Below are 17851 nucleotides of genomic sequence, written 5' to 3'. Positions count from 1 at the left end.
ATAGCTGAATGCAATAGTCGCTACATGAGTCATTGACAGTTCATCATTATACTTGGAATTTTATTAATGATTTATCTACAAAAGGAGTAAGAAATTATAGTATGAAAACTATAGCATGGAAAATAGGAAGAATATAAGTATAGAGATACAGGTAGAACCATTAGGAGAGGAGACTAATCCTATATTCTATTTATGAACCAAGAGTACTGTCAGGGTAAAGGTTCAACATTAAAATACATCCTTAATTTAAAGTTAAGTATCGTTCCTACTTGATATCCTACTAGTCATTTCTTCTTTTCAAGCCAGATGTTCACATACTTGAGAATAGGTATATTATGTGGTCCACTTAACAGATTTCCTACTGTATTAATATTCATATAAGACTAAGTTTTCTTGTTCCTGAGTAAGGACATATCCCACATTCAGAGGTCTGACTTCAAGAAAAATGCCTTGTCGCATTCACTACCTATATCAGATTCTTACCTTTTAAAAATAGTAAAGTTGTTTTTAGACTGGTATAATATTTGATGGACAAATTTCAAAATTCCAAAATTAGTTTGTCGAACATCTGCGGGTAAAAAGACGATAATTCAGGGCCTGACTGTCACATTTCTAAGTTTAAATTTTTTTGTTTGCTTAAACTAGTTTTTGTTAACACTAGCACAGTTTCAATCCTAATTTATTGACCATATGCAGTCTATAAGTTAAGGTTTATCCTTATGACTGCAAGAAGACAATTTTGTTCCCTGCATAGCAATTGCCTATACACATACACTGTTATTAAGTAATTAATTCTCTCACGGAGTCCAGCAACATTCTATTTACATAGAGATATAGCCTCTCTTACCATTATTTTCGAGTGGATTCTAATACCACGGGAAACGGAACAGCGATATCTTCAAGTTTAAAATTTATTTCGGAGTTTTTTCTACAAATATAAAACGATAGAAAGTCACAAACCCACAAAATATACATGTTAAACCTTAGATCAATGTTTTCTCGCGCACCTAGGCTTACCTAAAGTGTAAAGCGTTTTGCCGTGATGGTTCCAATTCAAACTAAACGTATCGGGAAAGGTTGCATTACTTATTCGGCCATTCTCAAGAGGCGTGTGCACGATATATCTGATTTAATGAGAGTAAAGAGAGGGGCTAAATTTTACATAATATAGCCTGACTTGATTTAAACAACTGATTTGGCAGCGTTGCTTTCTTACCGATAGTGGCACGTTAGTACGATGATTCAAAACGGACGAATGCTGTTTTTATTGTTTCAGGGATTCCAGCCCATACATGCGGTACATCTAGATTTTTAAAGGATGGGAATGGAAACTGTCAGTCATTTTGCAAAGAGCTGCTTAATTTCTACAGAAATTACTTAAGGGCTGGGAAAGTGACTCGCTTACCGGTAAATGCACAAAGGTGCGACGGGCCTGCATACACCTTCTAACGCTTCCGTTTTCCACACGAATAACATCGCGCTCATTTTCTAGAGTCCTTATATAAGAAGGATGTCTATTAGTTCACCTCTTATTGCTCAATTTCTTAAAGGGAAATGATCCCGTTGTTTTGTTGGACGCTTACGCAAAATGGCGATTGTTTATTTACATACATACGTTTTTTTATTTTTCTTATATCACGCTGCGTTCTTTTCTAATTTTATTTCTTGAGCACGACAGACAGCTTTATTGTTCACAAACCAGTCTTTCTAGATTATATGGTATTTCCGGTTAAATTGCGTTCTATGTGCTATATTTAGATTGCATTCTATGTGCTATATTTAGATTTTACTCCTATCTTCCAGACACAATTAAGGCGCTTTATTATTCACAAACCAGTGTTTCTGCATTTTAAACTATATCTGATTAGGTTACAGAATCGCATTTTCCCACGGTAAATCGTTATTTAACCCATGAGTGAAAGTTTTAAGAGTAAAAATCCAGAAGACTTCTCTCTTTTTTCGTATTTTCTCCCCACCTTTTGTATTAGGTGTTTGGATCTTTTCCAATATGCGCCATCTTATATCTGATGGGGCATGTTGGAAGTCCAAAAAAAGGGTAACCAAAGGGGCCGTCAATTTACGTGTTTTTATGGCTGATCTGTGTTCGGTTAACCGAACTTTTACTGATCGAGATGTTTCACCCACGTATCCCATATTACATGGGCATACGATCAGATAGATTATGTTGCAGGTGTTACATGTCCAAAAGTCATTAGCCTTAATGTCACAGTCATTCAGTCTAAAGGTCTCTCCAAGTATGATACCATCACATGACTGACAGGAACCACATCTCGAGGTCCCTTTTACAGGATTTGATCCTTGTATTGATTTTTGTATAAAAGGGGGATTACTGGATGTTCCAGTGTACCTTGATCTCACTACGAGATCTTTTAGATTTTTATTTCTACGATGCGCAAACATCGGTTTCTTCAATTTGGGTTTTATGGTTCTATATTCAATAGATGCCAATTAGCGTTTATTATCTGTCTCACTGTGGCATTCAGTGTCGAGTGTTTCGTAATACACATCAGTTTTGGTTTCTGGACATCTTTATTTGATCTCAGCAATCCTTTGCGATCATAATATCGCGCCCTTTTGTATGCCTCACGGACAAGACGGTGCGGATATCCTCTGTCAAGGAATTTCTGCTTCATTTTCACAGATTGGGCATCATAGTCCTTGATATTTGTACAATTTCTCCTCACCCTGAGAAATTGTGAAAAGGGAATACCATCTTTTTGATTCCTGGGGTGAAAACTTGAGAAGTGGAGCAGAGTATTTCTTGATGTGGGCTTTGAATATAGGTCTACCTCTAATTTATTTGAATTATTTCTAATATATATGTCTAGAAACTCAACTCGATTTACATCAATATGGGCCGTAAAACGTAAATTCTCATCAGCAAGATTTATCCACTCCAAGAATTCCCTCAGAGTCTGTTCCCCATTGGTCCAGGTGAAAAAAATATCATCAATGAACCTGTACCAATGGGAAACAGACTCCAGTAATCCCCCTTTTATACAAAAATCAATACAAGGATCAAATCCTGTAAAAGGGATCTCGAGATGTGGTTCCTGTCAGTCATGTGATGGTATCATACTTGGAGAGACCTTTAGACTGAATGACTGTGACATTAAGGCTAATGACTTTTGGACATGTAACACCTGCAACATAATCTATCTGATCGTATGCCCATGTAATATGGGATACGTGGGTGAAACATTTCGATCAGTAAAAGTTCGGTTAACCGAACACAGATCAGCCATAAAAACACGTAAATTGACGGCCCCTTTGGTTACCCATTTTTTTGGACTTCCAACATGCCCCATCAGATATAAGATGGCGCATATTGGAAAAGATCCAAACACCTAATACAAAAGGTGGGGAGAAAATACGAAAAAAGAGAGAAGTCTTCTGGATTTTTACTCTTAAAACTTTCACTCATGGGTTAAATAACGATTTAACGTGGGAAAATGCGATTCTGTAACCTAATCAGATATAGTTTAAAATGCAGAAACACTGGTTTGTGAATAATAAAGCGCCTTAATTGTGTCTGGAAGATAGGAGTAAAATCTAAATATAGCACATAGAATGCAATCTAAATATAGCACATAGAACGCAATTTAACCGGAAATACCATATAATCTAGAAAGACTGGTTTGTGAACAATAAAGCTGTCTGTCGTGCTCAAGAAATAAAATTAGAAAAGAACGCAGCGTGATATAAGAAAAATAAAAAAACGTATGTATGTAAATAAACAAATCGCCATTTTGCGTAAGCGTCCAACAAAACAACGGGATCATTTCCCTTTAAGAAATTGAGCAATAAGAGGTGAACCAATAGACATCCTTCTTATATAAGGACTCTAGAAAATGAGCGCGATGTTATTCGTGTGGAAAACGGAAGCGTTAGAAGGTGTATGCAGACACGTCGCACCTTTGTGCATTTACCGGTAAGCGAGTCACTTTCCCAGCCCTTAAGTAATTTCTGTAGAAATTAAGCAGCTCTTTGCAAAATGACTGACAGTTTCCATTCCCATCCTTTAAAAATCTAGATGTACCGCATGTATGGGCTGGAATCCCTGAAACAATAAAAACAGCATTTGTCCGTTTTGAAACATCGTACTAACGTGCCACTATCGGTAAGAAAGCAACGCTGCCAAATCAGTTGTTTAAATCAAGTCAGGCTATATTATGTAAAATTTAGCCCCTCTCTTTACTCTCATTAAATCAGATATATCGTGCACACGCCTCTTGAGAATGGCCGAATAAGTAATACAACCTTTCCCGATACGTTTAGTTTGAATTGGAACCATCACGGCAAAACGCTTTACACTTTAGGTAAGCCTAGGTGCGCGAGAAAACATTGATCTAAGGTTTAACATGTATATTTTGTGGGTTTGTGACTTTCTATCGTTTTATATTTGTAGAAAAAACTCCGAAATAAATTTTAAACTTGAAGATATCGCTGTTCCGTTTCCCGTGGTATTAGAATCCACTCGAAAATAATGGTAAGAGAGGCTATATCTCTATGTAAATAGAATGTTGCTGGACTCCGTGAGAGAATTAATTACTTAATAACAGTGTATGTGTATAGGCAATTGCTATGCAGGGAACAAAATTGTCTTCTTGCAGTCATAAGGATAAACCTTAACTTATAGACTGCATATGGTCAATAAATTAGGATTGAAACTGTGCTAGTGTTAACAAAAAGTAGTTTAAGCAAACCAAAAATTTTAAACTTAGAAATGTGACAGTCAGGCCCTGAATTATCGTCTTTTTACCCGCAGATGTTCGACAAACTAATTTTGGAATTTTGAAATTTGTCCATCAAATCTTATACCAGTCTAAAAACAACTTTACTATTTTTAAAAGGTAAGAATCTGATATAGGTAGTGAATGCGACAAGGCATTTTTCTTGAAGTCAGACCTCTGAATGTGGGATATGTCCTTACTCAGGAACAAGAAAACTTAGTCTTATATGAATATTAATACAGTAGGAAATCTGTTAAGTGGACCACATAATGTACCTATTCTCAAGTATGTGAACATCTGGCTTGAAAAGAAGAAATGACTAGTAGGATATCAAGTAGGAACGATACTTAACTTTAAATTAAGGATGTATTTTAATGTTGAACCTTTACCCTGACAGTACTCTTGGTTCATAAATAGAATATAGGATTAGTCTCCTCTCCTAATGGTTCTACCTGTATCTCTATACTTATATTCTTCCTATTTTCCATGCTATAGTTTTCATACTATAATTTCTTACTCCTTTTGTAGATAAATCATTAATAAAATTCCAAGTATAATGATGAACTGTCAATGACTCATGTAGCGACTATTGCATTCAGCTATCATGTATAAATAGGAAATGTCAAACATATATGAATAAGAAAGAAATTTATACATAACCATCGTTTACATTATATCAAATGTGGTGCTATGTTGAATACATGCATGTTCCACTTGTGTTGTTTTTTGGAAAATAAGTAATGCATAGGTACTTGATAAGAATACAGGCATTAAACTATTGAGCAGTATATCAGGTTTGGGAAAAATATTTGGCAATAGAATTTTTTGGCAAACTGAAACTGATTCCATCATCTTGTTACAGAATGAAGGAACCATGTAATAAAACATTTTTTATAATCCTTTTTTCACAGAAATATGATGGTTAAAGTCCTGATGAAGGCATAGTGTGTATGTCGAAACGCGTCGACAGGAAACCATCTGTTCTTCTTATAATACTTTTTATTGTGACAACATATGTATTAGTACAATGTTATTTTATCAATTTGGATCAATGTATTGATTTTTATTATATGTTTCTATCATATTAAAAATGTATTTTTTCATATTGAATTAGTTGTGTGTTTGCCTTAATCTAGTGTGCCATTTTCTTAATTGTATGCCTGGGATTGTTATCTCACCTATATCACGATGTGTGCACTATTTTTATTTGACATGATTATTTTGCATGAACTCCGTCCTAATCCTTGACCGTTCCAATATGTCTGCCTAAATAGTACTTGAAGGTGGTTGGGCTGTCGGTTATCATGTGGCCGCTGGCTGGTCCCTAACTAGGATGCACCATTCAGGTGTATTCTCCCTCGTTATAGAATTCACTGTGTGGGTTTCGATGCAACTATTGAATATTAAATATTCAAGGAACATGTCCGGTGCTAGCATTATCCCTATACACTACTGCTTCCCGACTGTACTAAAATGGCCGCGCAAAGTACACGCGTGATTGGACAAATGCCCGGTGCTAGCATAATCCCTATACGCTATTGCTTCCTGACTGTTCCAAAATGGCCGCGCGAAGCACTCGCGTGAATGGACAACTCGGTATCACATGACCCCAGGATTCTTACTTCCTAGTTATCTGCTATCACTGCTGTGTGGGTGGTTTTGACCTTGAACGCGGATCGCATTGCCCATCTTACTGTACTTCTTTGTTTTAGCTGCACCTGCTAGTAGATTACCATTAGGGGCGGGACATTCTTGGTTCAGAAAACGTACATTTTGTATCAATAGGTTTGCTGAAGTCAGACCCTCTGCAGCAATCCAATGAGGCTGGTCAGACTGGACTCCACTTGAGTGTTTCTGAATGAAATACTTGGTTTGTATTCTCTACTGTCTGGCCGACTCTTCATTTGTATGGAAGGCTGAGAGGTGGTTGTGAGTGCCCCGGGTGACCCTAATCGGGGCACTTCCTTCACAAGTAGGGCCTTGCTTTATCAGACTGACAGGTGCAAAGACTGAACCCAGCGACTGAAATCAGACTATAGTATTTGCAAGTGTTATTGCTGCCCATTATCTCATAAGCAAAATCTCTCTTCAGAAACAAATTGTCTCCACAGGACTGATGTGTATAAAGGAAATCGGCCTCTTGACCGTTCCAAAAAAACAGTCAATCAAGCAGCTTGACTATGTTAAAAGTTAACCACAACATGTTTTATGTGTCTTTAAAATCCATAATCCAGTGAACAATTAAATCATGAGTTTAGAGTCCCTATGTGTTCTGTGAAACTGAGTTGAGAGTTGGTTTGTGTATTTTATGGCCTTAAGATTAGGGTCCTTATTTATTCTCTAGTCCGGAGCCCTTGGTGACAGTATTATTCTGCAGCCCTGAACTCGGTCAGCTGCATGTTTTGTTGCCCTGGACCCTGAGCTTTAATCGTTCTCTTTGCTTTATGCATGTACTACACAACTAACAAAGGCCGTGTTCCTCAAGGTCATCTACAGTAGTAATCAGACTATGAAATATTATTTTATGTAGGAAATGCTCAAGTATAGAACATAAGTAGTCTAAGAAAGATACAGGATTACATTAGATGAGTTGTGAACTATTTACGGCATTTTAGGACCTAAAGATGCACTAAAGTGGATCTTTCCTCAAATTAACCTAATAACTCCGACATAACTGCTTTATTTGGCTCACAATAAACTGTCACTCAAAGCGTCACACACAAGGCATAGAAATGTCACACAAAAGCAGTACTTAATCTGAGCCCGTGGTTTTAGCTCAGTACCGGCACTTAATCATGAACACCGGCGCCTATAGAGCGAACTCGACTCAAAGGTATTGGAGCGCAGACACGTTAATTTTTGGGAGACACAGGAGTTGTGTTTCAGGCGGCGCTTACTTGAGATATGGTCTGGAGCAAGCTGCCTCCCGACGAGAGCCCCGGCACGGTTTTTTTTGTTTGTTTTTTTTAATACAAATTAGTCAATGCACTAAAGGACACTGCCAATGTTAAATTCATACACGAACGGCATGGATTGACCAAAACATGTTTTAAAAAAAAAAAAAAGTATGAGGAACTGTTACTTTTTAAATTAAAAAAAAAAGATGCCTGTAGTTTCCTTGATTAAATGAACAAATTCCCAGTACACTTCCGGTAACAGACATGAGCGCGCGTTTTGCTGTCTGAAGAGGAAGAGTTACTTCCGGGCGCGTGTACGGAGAGCTTCAACCGACAGAACACCGGCAGTAGCGGGGCTGCGCCGCTCGCGACCCTTTACCTTCTCTGCCCGGTAGGGCCCAGTGCGGACGCCCTCCTCTCTTCCCGTGGCTCGCCGGCGTCCGGCCCTTGGCGCTGGGGGAAGGTCCTTTGCGCGTTCCGTCGCTTCATTTCTTTGCCAATCTCTGCTGCCTCTTCTCTCTGGTTAGGAAACACGGAAGGAATGACCGGGCTCAGTCATGTACTATCAGCGCTCGCTGGCAAGTCGTCTTTGGACTTGGTTCCCCACTAAATGCGCTTTTGTCCTGGGGAAATGCATTGTGCTGGGGGAGGCGACTGTTTAATGTTGATTACCAATAGCAATTCCCGTGAGCTCTGTCTGCCCCAGCGGCAACAGTAGGCAGCGCCGCGTCGCATCTAGAAGCTCAATGTTTCTTTTGCTTTTTCCCAAACAAAATTTAACTCGCGCCGCGCCAGCCCGTATACACCGCTTCCCCTCTTGGCTTCGGCTCAACATCCTCATTCTGGCAAATCACTTCAGCTACCTGTGCTTACAAAAAAACAAGCATTTTCAATGCAATAGGTCGCGCATTGTGAGTTTAAGCAATTGGTATATATATATATATTTTTAAGTTTTATATAGCGCTAGCTCGACCCGTCATCAGAGCGCTTTACATACACACAGTACACAGCATGAGGACATTACAATTACATAGTAGGCTTACAGTAAGGAAGCAAACCATAGATCCAAATAAAACAAGGGAATGAATGAATATGCAGTACAGCGTCGGGGGAGAGAGCAAAAGAAAGGGCGAGAAAAAGCAACACATATATAAAAGGCATTGTCATTTCTAACGCTAATAGCTCAAAACTCCTGCAAATGCGAGACCACTTTAATGGTGGCCACGCCCCTTTCTTTAGCTGCTTGCCTTATTTAGGTTACCATAATTAGCGTGGCCAACATGGCAGTGAAAGTGTGGTATGGGGCACTTTCACTGAAAAAGAAATAATAAAAGAAAAGTTTTGTAGCGCAGCTGCTAAAAGGAAAGTGGACCACGCTGTAAAATAAATACATTACTAATAACAATATAAAAGCGGGTAGTGTGCTGCAACGTCGTTGGTGGAATAGGGGCAGACCAGTAAAGAAAATAGTGCTCACTGAGCACATAAAGCACACTTATAACATCACAAGTAAAAAGTCCAGTCCTTATGGGAGGTTACAAATGCAGAGAAGGCGATACCAAGGACGGGCTACTAAGCCTATTCACAAATGAAAAGCAACAATTTTGAAAGGAGAGGAACAAGAGGCAATTGAAAACGGGCCGGAAATGGGCAGAGCTAGAAAAATTAGAAGGCCCCCTCTATGGGTTTGTCTGGGTCCAGGGGGAATGGAAGAGAAAAAGTCACGTGGTGTCCTGTAACAACAAGTCTGTAAACTAGACTACAGGGCCACTATATAGATATTATTGGGGATCTCTTAGTGAGAACAACTAGACCTATCTGAGTTTGTTCATTATAGGACAAAGAACGAGAGGTAAGAGGTTCCAGTACTGCAAGCTTATATGTCAACACTCTGAATCAAAAAATTCTAACATTTGGTACACAATTCTGGCATGCACTATGTAATAAAGTTGTTCTAAAAAAATTGATAGTAAAAACCATATACAAATTTTATTTCGTTTTTCATAAAAATATATTATGACCACAATTGATTAAAAACATGAAGAAAAATACATTTGAATTTGATACTCAAGTCATTCTTTTGAGGTCTAGTTGTCCTCACTAGGAGATCCACAATAATATCTATATAGTGGCCCTGTAGTCCAGTTTACAGACTTGTTGAAATGGTCAGAGCTTCCATGCCATACCTCAATACAGCATGCCTAACAGAGTAACTCATGCGCTGCCCAGGCTTGACCTAATGAACATGTCCTTGTGTAATGTAACTGGTGCTCATATAAAGCGTTCCAATACCTTCGGGTCGAGTTCGGGCTATATAAAACTGCCAAAAAAATAAATAAATAAAAAGCTGACTAGGGTGACCAGATTTCCCCAGACAGTCCTGGTTTTCAACGGAGTGTCCCAGCGTTTTTGGACAAAGTTCAAGTCATCCTGCAAAGCAGAAATATATATATATATATATATATATATATATATATATATAACCTGATGTCAGCCTTCACTTCTACTTGTATGCCTATCCCGATTTTTGCTTCTTAAAATCTGGTCAACCTAACAGAGGCACAAGTGTGCACACACCGCCATTCACTCAGGCCTAGCAACAATCCCCTTGGAGGCAAAGGTATAGTGAGGCAGTGGGCCTACCTATGCTGGTACACACACCTTCACTCACTCAGACACACACTCATAAGCTACACAGTAATAAAAACAGTCAGATGTGGGTAAAGGAACAGTGAGGCAGTGGGAGGCCAACGCAGGCACAAGTTTACACGCACTGCATACATGCCAGCATTTTTAAACAAAAGAGGCAGCTAGGGAAAAAAATCAGGGAATTCTTTTTCCCAATTGACTAACACTCAAGCAGAAGAAATTTTGGGATGGAGACAGCTAAAATAATGCGGTTTTGGCTTTAAAAGTTGTGAGTGTTTCGTAGGAATTTTGACTCCATGTATGACACCGCAACTTCCTCAGCGCTACAATCAGGGATAGGAGCACTCTGATACTCAAAGATTCAGGAAGGGTCCGATGCAGGCACAACATTATGCATACCTCACTTAATGGATGAAAGGTACAAAAGAAGAAAGGTAAAATGACTGAAAGATGTAAGAAATAAAAGATTCTGCATTGCATGTTTTCACAAGTCACACAATTTCTGTACATACAAGTGAATGCATGCAACTACTCGCAAATCAATTTGCATAAGAAAACAGTAAGCAGATAAAAAAAGATTGACAGAACCAGGACACAACACTAGTGAGTCAACTAGCTGGAGACCGCATAATGTGTGTTTGCATGTGTTGCATCAGCCTTGGTATTGAACAGCTCTGCTGTTGTGTATTTTGAGATTTTATGTAAATAGCATTTAATTCAAAAACCTCTGACCAGTGCATATATCCCAGTTGAGTGTGGGGGTTAAAAAATACTATCACAATTTGGGTCATATATGCAGATTCTGCTCTTGTGCTCAGTGTGCCAGGGATGTTCACTGTGGAAAATGAAGATAAAAATATGGCCTTGTCTACTCTTTAGCTAAAGGCAAGAAACAGCAGCTCCATTTATTTATTTTTGCAGTTTTATATAACGTATACTCAACCTGAATGTATTAAAGCACTTTACATTACGCAAGATCACATTCCTTATTTTTTTTAAGGCACAGGAAGATCAAGCAATTTGCCCAGAATCACAGGATGTTGAGCCGAGACTCGAACCTAGTTCAAAAACTCAGCTTCTCTTACTTTGACGCCATATCCTCTCCATTGTCATTCGCACTCAATGCGTTGCTTAGGAGTATATAGGAGTAACTAGTTGGCACTTCTTTGCACACAAGCTGCCTCTGAGTAGACCTCGCTTTTTCAGCTTCTTGCCAGGGCTCAATTCAGCCCGGAGCAAAATAAGCAGCCATTTCAAATCCTAAACTGTTTTCTGAGTTGGTATACAGAGTCAAAATGTGTTCATAGACAGGGAAGATTATGAAGTTAACAGTTTCCTTTCTACACAACAGGACCGAAAGTTTGTTTAAATTATCAGCAAAAAAGGCTGCAATGTTTGAAATTCAACCATTCCATTTAGAATCAAATGATTAAATTGTCGCATCAGCATAATATTAGGATTGGTTGGAAAATTCTAGGATTGTCTCATGCTGCAGACCCGGTTTTGGTTTTCTTTTGTAGGAAAGTGGAGTATTAAGTGGTGATGCTGGTTAGGCCTCACCATGAAATACACTCCCAATACCCCAAAAATGGCCCTTGGATTCACAATTATTAATCCTTAGCTCAGTCCTGGTAGAGTAGCAAGGAGCAGTCAGGCTTTACTATAAGGAACAAGTGTTAAGCATTTCAGAGTACCAACATAGACACAACGTAATTAGTACTACTCGAAAAAAAATCCAACACTAATTTATAATAATAAAGTAGATTTTAATTTAAACTTAGAAACCAAAATGAAGTAAATCAGATAAGTATAACCGGAGTTATGGATATAAGAAGCAAAATTAAATCAGCGCATAAGAGTACTGCAAAACATTAGGGGGGCGTGGCTTGCAGCCGATGATGGAGGCTGCCTGAGTTGGGAGCTCCGCAACCGAGCCCCCGTTTATCCTGTTGAGCCGATAATCGGGCCCCCACCTCCCGCGCAGCGGTAGAGGAAGGGGTGGCCCCCGCTCGGACCCACAAATCAGCCGGGATGTGCGGCACGCCGATCTGCTGAGGCTCACAAACGGACAGCCGGATGGACGTGAGGGGTGCTCCCAAGATGGTGCCCGCGGCGGCTCCGTAGAGCAAAGAGAGACCGGAGCGGAGGTGCGCTGAGAAGAGCGATCGGAGCCGCACCGGAGGGGCTGAGCACTGAGGGCGTCAGCTGCACATCGCCCGACATTGTGGGAAGCGCCGTGGGCGAAACAGTGAAGGAGCCGAGGGGAGTGGGCGGTGTGTCCCCACCTGGAGCGGTGAACGCCAGAGGCTCGGCCGTGCCCCGTTGGGGGAGGAGAACTGGCGGGGACCCAGCGCGAAGAGTGCTGTCGACTCGGCGGTGCACCGCTGATTGTGAGGCGGAAGGCAGGTGCGATCTGCGACATTGCGTAGCCGGGGAGCCGAGAGCAGGAGAGGGGAGCCGGCGAGCGAGCGAGGGCAGGAGCCGGGCCCTCGATGGGCGATCGGTCAGGGTGGCACTCCACCCCCTGCTGATGAGAAGGAGAGCATCCCCCTCGCGAGGGCCCCGCAGCTCCTTCATATAGGGCCGCATTGACGCTGGGGAGAGGATGTACCATGTTACAACGCATACCATTACGACTACCTACTGTTACAACGCGACCATTACAACGCATACCATTACAACGCATAGCGCTTTGAGGTGCTGGATAGTGGTAAGTATAATTTACTATTCTAACACCAGTCCCCGTGGACACTAGGGAAGGTGTTGGATAGTAAATTATACTTATTCCCTATCCTAGAGCGCCCCCCAGCGCAATGCGTTGTAATGGTATGCGTTGTAAAAGTTGCGTTGTAACAGTAGGTAGTTGTAAAAGTTGCGTTGTAACAGGTGTATACCCTGGGGAGACTACCCCGAGCTGCACCACACCCAGGAACCCGACCAGTGGCTACAGCACTCAAAGCCTGGCACTGTGCAGAACTCCAGATCCAGCTACCTAAGTGCGGTGAGCTACAGGCAACTGCTGTGAAGGCGCCCCTGTAGCCCGTAGCATACTGTGTTGCACGGTTGACTGTTCACTACTAGCTGAGACCACCAGGACAGCATGAGTGGAACGAGCATGTGCACCCGGCGGTGGGTAACCTACGCAGCGCACCCAGGTCGCCCTCTATTGGAACTGGCGAGCAGAGCTGCCACTCCCCGAGTACTACAGGGTGATATTGAGGATCGACGGTGTGGCCCGCCTGGAGGCGCTATGGGAACTGGCTGAAAGCGGACTGCGGAGGAACCGGGGCTCATACGATCTCGGGACCAAGCAGGTTGCAGTAGGACAGGAAGAACATTCCACTGGGCAAAGATGTTTGCTTAATCGGAGGACCGGCGGGGGCTAAACGCGCTGACCACCTGCCAAAGCTGCGACCCTGAGACCTGGACATACAAAGGGCTCTCCCCGGCTGCTTGGGGTCCGGTCGGCGGGCCCTGACGGGGTGAAGAACGTGGGGACCGTTGCTCGGAACAACCATAGGCCTTCCAACGGTGATTCCCGTTAAGGGCGGATAGCCGGGAACGTCCTGGTGGCCGCTGGTGCTGATTTGTTGAGTCAAGCACCGCTGCGAGGTGAGCCGGGTGCACTGGGGAACTGCAGACGCTGGTGGCTAACCCGAGCGACGTATCCTGAAATCGCCCGTCGAGGTGGTGCTGGTGCCACTTGCATTGGCCACGTCCGACCATGGGGAAACTGAAAGGGGGCAGAGGCGGAGCGCACTCCTCTACTGAAGGAGAACCCACAGAACGGGAAGCAAGTGTGGAGAGGGAGTCGGTGCGAGACCCTGCCCTCCAACAGCAAGTGGACAAAATCCTGATGGCCATAGCCGAGTCCCGCACGGCGCTCCAGCTGGACATTTCCCAGGTAGCAACGGGACTGGGGCTTTTGAAAGCTGACCATGGGAAACTAGTGGACAGAGTTAAGCTGGTAGAAGGCACGCTGCAAACATTTGAACTGGCGCAGAAAGACCTCAGAGCTACAATGGCGAATATGATGGAACGGGTCACCGCCCTGGAAATGAGAGCGGAAGATGCTGAAGGACGAAATCGGAGGAACAACATCCGAGTCGTAGGCCTACCGGAAAAATGGAAGGATCGGACATGGTGCCGTATCTTTGTCCACCCTAAGCGTGGAAGGGTATTCTCAGATGTGAGACCCTTGCTCATTGCACCATCAGGATTCAAGCAAACCGGGCCGAAGACGGCTGTAATGCCAGAAACCGGTCCCCGGGAGCTTGTTTCCTTCCCAGTGTAAGAATTGGCTTTTGTAGTTTGGTTTGCCCTGTTCCCATCATGCACTGGGACAGGAACAGACTAATTTGCATACAGCCAGGTTCTCAAACTGGGATGGTGCAGTGAGCTAAAAAACGGTGTTGGATCTAGCCCAGATCTCTTGACTGGGTGAGAGCTTTCTGCTTAATTCAGAGACTCTGTCCCTCACCACCCCTTGTTGTAAATATTTTTGTCCACCCTAAGCGTGGAAGGGTATTCTCAGATGTGAGACCCTTGCTCATTGCACCATCAGGATTCAAGCAAACCGGGCCGAAGACGGCTGTAATGCCAGAAACCGGTCCCCGGGAGCTTGTTTCCTTCCCAGTGTAAGAATTGGCTTTTGTAGTTTGGTTTGCCCTGTTCCCATCATGCACTGGGACAGGAACAGACTAATTTGCATACAGCCAGGTTCTCAAACTGGGATGGTGCAGTGAGCTAAAAAACGGTGTTGGATCTAGCCCAGATCTCTTGACTGGGTGAGAGCTTTCTGCTTAATTCAGAGACTCTGTCCCTCACCACCCCTTGTTGTAAATATTTTTGTCCACCCTAAGCGTGGAAGGGTATTCTCAGATGTGAGACCCTTGCTCATTGCACCATCAGGATTCAAGCAAACCGGGCCGAAGACGGCTGTAATGCCAGAAACCGGTCCCCGGGAGCTTGTTTCCTTCCCGGTGTAAGAATTGGCTTTTGTAGTTTGGTTTGCCCTGTTCCCATCATGCACTGGGACAGGAACAGACTAATTTGCATACAGCCAGGTTCTCAAACTGGGATGGTGCAGTGAGCTAAAAAACGGTGTTGGATCTAGCCCAGATCTCTTGACTGGGTGAGAGCTTTCTGCTTAATTCAGAGACTCTGTCCCTCACCACCCCTTGTTGTAAGTATCTTGAGGACTGGCTACGGATGGTGGTGACACAAGAAGGCCTATCCACCTTCTACGCTTTAGAGAGAGCCCACCGGGTACCAGCGCGGCCGCCGCAGCAAGGGAGACCACTGCGACCGGTGGTAGCCCGACTGTTGCACTTCCGAGACGGGACTTCATATTGCAGAAGGCGCGCAAGGACGGTCCATTCCAGGTGAAGAACTGTAGGGTCAACATCTTCCCAAACTACACCTATGAAACCCAGCGCCGGCGTACTCCCTTTTTGGCCATTAAGAGGGAATTGCGCAATGAGAGTATCCAGTACTCCCTCTAATTTCCGGCCAAGCTCAGAGTTATAGTGGACGATAAAACATGGTTCTTTGATACTCCGGATGATACCTCTGCCTGGCTGGAGCTATACAAGACGGGAAAAGAGGGGGCTGGAAATGGCACACTGCTTGCTTGCACCAGAGGGGCTCCCACCGCGGAAGCCACGACGAAACAGGAGCAGACAGAGGGGACTGAGGAAGCCTTCATCGTCCCAAACAGCAGCTGAGAGGCGAGGAGTACTAGAGGTGGTGTCCACATTGTCAGGTGCGCAGGGACCCCCATTGCTGGAGGGCACAGACTCGGAGAAGGAAGGTAACCGGTCTGACTCAGAACCCTCGGACACGAACAGTGAACGCTTGCCGAAGGTGACTCCGGAAACGGCGGAATGAATGCTGGACGAGGGGTGAATGGACCAGGGAGCAGACCCGGGAGGAGGAGCCAAAACTGGTGTGAACTACTAGATGGGTCCAGTTTGGGGGATGTAGTTACATGGGGTTTGAGGGGTGAGGGGATACCCAATGCTTCTGTTCAAGATGGGCTTGGTTGCCCTATGGGGTCTGAAAAGGTAGGCAGTTCCACGTTGGTGCATAGTCCCCCCTCATTGCCCTTAAGGCATGCCTACAGCCACTGCTGTAGGGTTTAGTAGTTCTGTGTTAAGAGTTACGGTTTGGACGGGGACTGGATGGAAGATGCTAGGTCCTGTTCTTGGGAGGGGGATGGGGCTGATTGTGTGAGGGGAAGTTGGGGAGGGTAATCACTGATGCCAGCCTTAAACCAAGGTTACAATTGTGCGGGGAGCAATGGGAGAATGGCTGATATTGCTAACTTACGATGTGTGACCTGGAATGTGAGAGGGTTGCACACCATGACACGGCGCCACAAGATCCACTCTTTTGGTTCGCCGCGGGTTACACATAGCATTGCTCCAGGAAACACATTTAACGAAAGCGGAAAGTGTAGCGTTGCAGCGTAGATGGAGGGGCCAGGTGTATAGTACCACATTTTCGGCTTCCGCTCGGGGAGCGTTAATCTGGATTAGAGCGGGTGTCCCCTTCCAGCTGTCCAAACAACTGATAGATCCTGAGGGCTGATTTGTAGCTATAGAGGGTAAACTGATGGGTAGGGACATGGCCTTGTGTAGAATATATGCACCAAATATAGATCAATTGGGCTTTCTGGCGAGAGTATCTGGTTTATTGGCACACTATCTCGCGGGCCCCTTGCTGATGGGGGGAGACTTCAACTCTGTCGCGGACGTACCCCTAGATAGGTCGCACCCCTCCTTGCCCGACTCGCCTGTGCATCGCTTGACCAAAGGAAGGCTTGATTGGCAGACGTGTTGGGGACTGATAGACGTCTGGCGCGCGCAGCACCCAAGAGACCGAGATTACTCTTATTTCTCTGGAATGCATGAACTGCATGTGAGGTTGGATGCGGTGCTGTGCTCGCTGTGGTACTGCCGGGAATAGTTAAGACGGAATATCTGGCCAGAACGCTATCGGATCACAACCTGCTATTGGCCACTATGCAATGGATGACCGGAATCTCCTGTGTCCCCACATGGAGATTGCGCCCCGAAACGCTAGATGATCCGCTCTTTCAAATGGCGATAGGAGAGGGGATTACCCATTATTTCGCAGAAAATGCTGGTACAACTGAGTCACGAGCCATGGAATGGGATGCCTTTAAGGTGGTCCTGCGAGGGCTCTGCATAGGGAAACACGCGGGGGTACGGAAGGTCCTGCTGAATGATTTAGCCGCAGCTGACGATAAGCTACGCCAGGCGGAGTTACGGCGGCCGGGCCGCCCCCGAATTACAGGAAGAGGTTAGTGCAGCTAAAGAAGCGGTGGCTGCGGAAGTGGAGCGATTGCGTAGCTTTGACTACAAGGCTTACGTGTTTAGGGCCCACGCGGAGGGAGATAAGGCAGGTACCTTACTGGCCTGGCTCGCCAACCCTTTGAAGAGAAACTCCCCCATACTGGCTCTTAAAGCGGAAAGCAGCGATGAGGTTTACACCCAGGACGAGATCATGCAATGTTTCAGACGCTAT

The 17851-nt window shown here is 43.9% G+C and overlaps 1 protein-coding gene across 1 annotated transcript in view; it reads right to left on the bottom strand.

The window, feature by feature from the left end:
• ABHD12B (abhydrolase domain containing 12B) overlaps positions 1–8339 on the bottom strand; it is a 249505-nt gene extending 241166 nt beyond the window's left edge. Inside the window, exon 1 of the mRNA XM_086937311.1 lies at positions 8031–8339. Coding sequence (XP_086793437.1) covers positions 8031–8140 — 110 coding nt within the window. The 5' untranslated portion in view covers positions 8141–8339. The remainder of the gene's footprint in view (positions 1–8030) is intronic.
• Between the last annotated feature and the right edge of the window lie 9512 nt (positions 8340–17851).

The sequence above is a fragment of the Lissotriton vulgaris genome, chromosome 9 (assembly GCF_964263255.1).
Source record: "Lissotriton vulgaris chromosome 9, aLisVul1.2, whole genome shotgun sequence".
Lineage (NCBI taxonomy): Eukaryota > Metazoa > Chordata > Amphibia > Caudata > Salamandridae > Lissotriton > Lissotriton vulgaris.
Note: the sequence above shows the minus strand (reverse complement) of the source record. Positions and strands in the feature narration are given on the sequence as shown.